The 4,714-nt window shown below is 43.5% G+C and overlaps 1 protein-coding gene across 1 annotated transcript in view; it reads left to right on the plus strand.

Moving 5' to 3' along the window:
• Positions 1-816: 816 nt before the first annotated feature.
• CHSY3 (chondroitin sulfate synthase 3) overlaps positions 817-4,714 on the plus strand; it is a 157,189-nt gene continuing 153,291 nt past the window's right edge. The window contains exons 1-2 of the mRNA XM_009648860.2: positions 817-865; positions 1,126-1,409. Of these exons, the coding sequence (XP_009647155.1) occupies positions 817-865; positions 1,126-1,409 (333 nt within the window). The remainder of the gene's footprint in view (positions 866-1,125; positions 1,410-4,714) is intronic.

Raw genomic sequence — 4,714 nt, forward strand, 5'->3', positions numbered from 1 at the left:
ACCTCGGCTGAGCAGACGCAGCCCCCGAAGGCTCCTTGCAGAGCTGCCGCTCTCCCTTGCCGTCTGTGCCTCTGAAACGCGCCGGCCCTGTTCCCCTGCGAGTTTTGCAGCACCGTTAGGAAACGATGCACTGCAGCCCGGCTTCCTTTTGGTCTGTGCTTGCTGCTGCTGTTGCCCGTGCGGCGTCCTGCTCTTAGGAAATAAAGAGAAGCCAAAGTTGCAAGCGCAAGCCTGGGGGGTGAGCCTGGGTGCCTACCCACAGTGGTGGGAAGTGAAGTGGAGGGGGTAGCTGCATGCTTCCCCGTTCGTGGCTCGATTTTGTTTGAGTCGTCTAGCGGGCTGCTTGCTTGTCGCCTGTCATCCATCTGTGAGATACTGGCAGGGGGACACATGTATGTATGTGTATATATATTTGGTTGCAGACGTAAAAGTTGTCACTGTTTTCTTTGGGCTCGTTTCAGAGTTGTGGCGAGCCTGTTTTCAGTTGCTTCCAAGGTTCCGGGTTAAACCTAGCCAGAAACTTTCAGTTTCAAGTAAATACGAAATTGCAGTTTCTTAAAAGAAATTTTTAGGGGCTTTGAAGGAAAAGTGTATAGACGTTGTGGGACTGGAAATACTTTGAAAGGAGTTTTACCTTGTTCTGACAATTACTCTGTAATCAAGCATACTTATCTTGGTTAATTTAGATTTGCTCTAGTCTTTTAAAAATTTAATTGTGTTAGAATAATACCTGCTATTTCCCCTCCCCTCCTCTTCTTCCCCAGCCTGGAACTATATTGGGAAATTGTCCTACTTCAAAGAGAGTTTTAAAGTAGCATGGGAGTGCTTTCCGTCAGTCTTCGGTTGAAGAGAACAAGGTTTACCAGTAAAATTAGGTTTTGATCGTATTCTGGCTTTTGGATGAATGAAACAGCATCGTAATGTTAATTAATAATAAAAAAAAGTGTGTGTGAAAGGCAAATTTGTTCAAGGATATTTTCAGTTAGGTCTAGGGTTCTGCCTTGGAAGTGATTTCCTGTGACAGTCTAAGGTGCCTATTACATTTTTTAAAAAGCTTGAGGTACAGGAAGAGAGGTGGCTGGCCTACTAGGCAGAGGAATAACAGTCATCTGTTCTCTTTTTCAGGTGAAAAATTGGAGGAGTTTCTTCGCTCACTGAACAGCAGTAAACCCCTGTATTTGGGACAGACTGGTCTGGGTAATATTGAAGAACTCGGAAAACTCGGGCTGGAGCCTGGAGAGAATTTCTGCATGGGAGGGCCGGGAATGATCTTCAGCCGGGAGGTTCTCAGGAGGATGGTGCCACATATAGGTGAATGCCTTCGAGAAATGTACACCACTCATGAGGACGTGGAGGTGGGCAGGTGCGTCCGGAGGTTTGGAGGAACTCAGTGTGTTTGGTCGTATGAGGTAAGTGATAGCGTAAATTGCGATGTGCTGTTTGTTTATGTAGAGTTTTAAACCTCGCGACCTATGTAGCTGTGTCCACAATCTCTTTCCACCCATAACTGTGTTGTAATGCATGCATCAGAATGTAAACTGCAGGCTGGAAGGGAAAAAGAGAGGAAAACCGTGGCATGTTGCTGTGAGCGCATATATTTCTGCTGGGGTCTTCCTGTTTTCATCGGTGACGGTTACTGCAGCCGTGTTGTGAGTATTGCTGTGCTGTAAGGTGCTAAAGCATTACCTTGAGGGATTCTACATATAATCCTTGACAGGGTGCTGCTGTATTTGACATATGCTGTTCAGGTTGGATCTTTTTAAAGAACTTGGTTTTGGGTAAGCATGCGGAGTATCTGTTTGTTCTGCATCGTGGGTTGATAAAATATGTTGAGGTGTTTGACGAAGAATTGCCTGTCTTAATTACTCAGATGTATTTTAATGCAGTTCATTACTGACAAAAGCAGAAATAGGAGGTGTTTTTTTTTTTTTTCTTGTCCAGAAATTTAATCTGTTACACTGCCTGTGTCTGATACACTTTTAACAGTGTTTTTTCTTGGTGTAAAACAGTCTTAAAATGTATTAGGGACACAGGCAGTGTGACAAATCTTCCTATGCTGAAGTCACTTTAGGAGCAAATGACTTCACTCCGTAGTAGCATTTTCTAAAGTAATAAAGATGTGTTACAATACCCAAAAAGTTAATTTGCAATGCCCTAACTAAAATTCAGGCCTGTTTCTCTGGAAATATCGTGGTTAGTGGCAAGACTATCTCTGTAGATAAAAATAGACTAAGCATGCAACTGCCAGAAAGGGTAAAGGGTGAGAGCTAATATGAATATGATTCTCGTTATTTTGACCGATTCCTTAATATGAATATATGCTTGCCCTTGTGGCACTTCCTCATTAAGCAGAAAAATCATTTAAATGGGCCACTGAAAGGGGTTATGGGCTATTAACGACAAAAAGACAGGAAAAATAATTAATTTTGTGGATAAGTGTTTTTCTGAATGGGCTAGGGAATAGGGAAAGGTTGCCATTTAAAAAATGGGTTTGGTAGGCTACAGTGCATGTAAACAGGTGAATGAAGGTAAATTTTGACTAGTTGATGCTAACCGGGTAGAACTCTTCGAGGTGGAAATCTTACCCTTTACTTCATAATAGGAAGGTGCTTTTAGAGACTCTTTCAGTAAGTGTTGTAAACGCCAATGTAAAATAATACATCCCTTGCACTGGTAGAGCAGGGGAGGCATTTGTTGTACAGATGGATATTGATGCAGGACTAGTGGTTCTTAATCAGACTTCCAAACCCCACACTACATTGGCAGCTTAATCATACACTCTGTTGGTTTTGGGCTGGGTCTGTACTGGGTTGTTTTCAAATCCTTACAGGCATGTGATGCCTCCTGATCTGCATCAGATAGCAGAATTACAATTCTGCCTTGACAGTTGTATCTTGGAAGGGGTTTTGGTTTTCTGGTTTATCGTCTTGGGAAGAAATCTGGGGAAGGGAAGAAAACTGATAGTAGATAAGATTATCACTATGGTTATCATGTATTTTGATGTTGACTGTCAGGAAATCTTGGCTTCAGGCACTGAGTGTAAGTGGGATAGAGCGAAAAAATACGTCTGTTTTCTTCAGTTTTGGAGACGGAGTTATATGACTTTTTGTGGTAGGATTGGGGGCCTGGAAACAGAAACTTTTTGGAAAAAACATGTGGTTTTATGGCATCTGGAATAGAGTGGCACCAGTCTTGACTGACAGTTGCTTTTGAAGGCCCTAGGTCTATATGAATGGAAAAAGAAAAAAATGCGTTAGGCATTGCAATAGCAGCTGCTCATTTCTGACCAGTATTTCCACCTGTTAGAAGAATCTTGGACTCTGTTGCTGGTACAGGAGGTGCTCCAGAAGATGCCGATGATTAAGACAAAGCTGCCTAGGATGCTATCCCAGCATTAATGCTGCGTGGAAGGGCAGGAGTGGAATAGGGTGTCTAGAGAGAGAAGTTGCATCTGTGCTTTGGCATAGTTGTGTAGCTGTTTGTTTCAAGGAGTCTGATGCTGAACAGACTGATGTGTTGTGGGTTGGTAAATTAGTCGGTGACAAGGGTGACTTTTTTCCTAGGGCACTGAAACTCTTGCTGTATGCTTTTTCATTCCTGCCTTAGATCAGCAACGTTCATTGTGTGCTATGAGGGGAATTATTCCCTCAGATACACATGTGCAAAACTGAAGATTGGGTCCAGGGCTTTCTGCCTAGCTAGTTGCACTTTTGTCCTGAAGTCACTGTGTTGTATGTAACTATTGAGCCGAGTCCTGTTGAGCTGCAAGAATTTTATGAACTTCACTGCTTTTGGGAAGATACATAATTTATATTTAGTATGTGTTGCTGAAGACTGATATAAACTGGAAACAATTCCATTAAAATTCATAGAAGCAGAAAAGCTCTAGAAGAGTCGAATCACTGCTGCATCATTTTTTACTCTATTTCTAAGGACTGGAATGGAAAGTCTCTTTGGTGAGGATGAAAGAAATCAGAGTTCTAGAGAAAAACCTGAAGTGCTTGATGTTTGCTGGGTGGCTCAACTGGCGTAGGTAAGACTGGCTCCCTGCCAGGGTTTATTCCGCTGCCGTTTAGTGGTAGCTAGTAAGCTGTGCTAGTTAATATGTGTAATACGCTTGCTGGCAAGGAGAGGGTTAAAAATTTTTTTGGGTAGGGGGGCACAATATCATAGAATCATAGAATCACTTTGGTTGGAAAAGACCTTTGAGATTATCAAGTCCAACCTTTAACCTAACCCTGCCATCCCACCACTAAACCACGTCCCTAATCACCTCATCTATCCTTCTTTTAAATACCTCCAGGGATGAGGACTCTACCACCTCCCTGGGCAGCCCATTCCAGAGCCTGACAACCCTTTCGATGAAGAAGTTTTTCCTAATGTCTAGCCTAAATCTGCTGTGGTGCAGCTTCAAACCATTCCCCCTCATCCTATCATCTGTTACAAGGGAGAGGACGCCGACCCCCACCTCCCTACAGCCTCCTTTCAGGTAGTTATAGAGGGCGATAAGGTCTCCCCTCAGCCTCCTCTTCTCCAGGCTAAATAACCCCAGTTCCCTCAGCCTCTCCTCATATGACTTGTGTTCCAGACCCCTCACCAGCTTGGTTGCTCTCCTCTGGACATGTTCCAGCAATGCAACATCTTTCTTGTAGCGAGGGGCCCAAAACTGAACGCAGTATTCAAGGTGCGGCCTCACCAGCACCAAGTACAGGGG

This window comes from Egretta garzetta, unplaced genomic scaffold (assembly GCF_000687185.1).
Source record: "Egretta garzetta isolate BGI_Z169 unplaced genomic scaffold, ASM68718v1 scaffold281, whole genome shotgun sequence".
Taxonomy (NCBI): domain Eukaryota; kingdom Metazoa; phylum Chordata; class Aves; order Pelecaniformes; family Ardeidae; genus Egretta; species Egretta garzetta.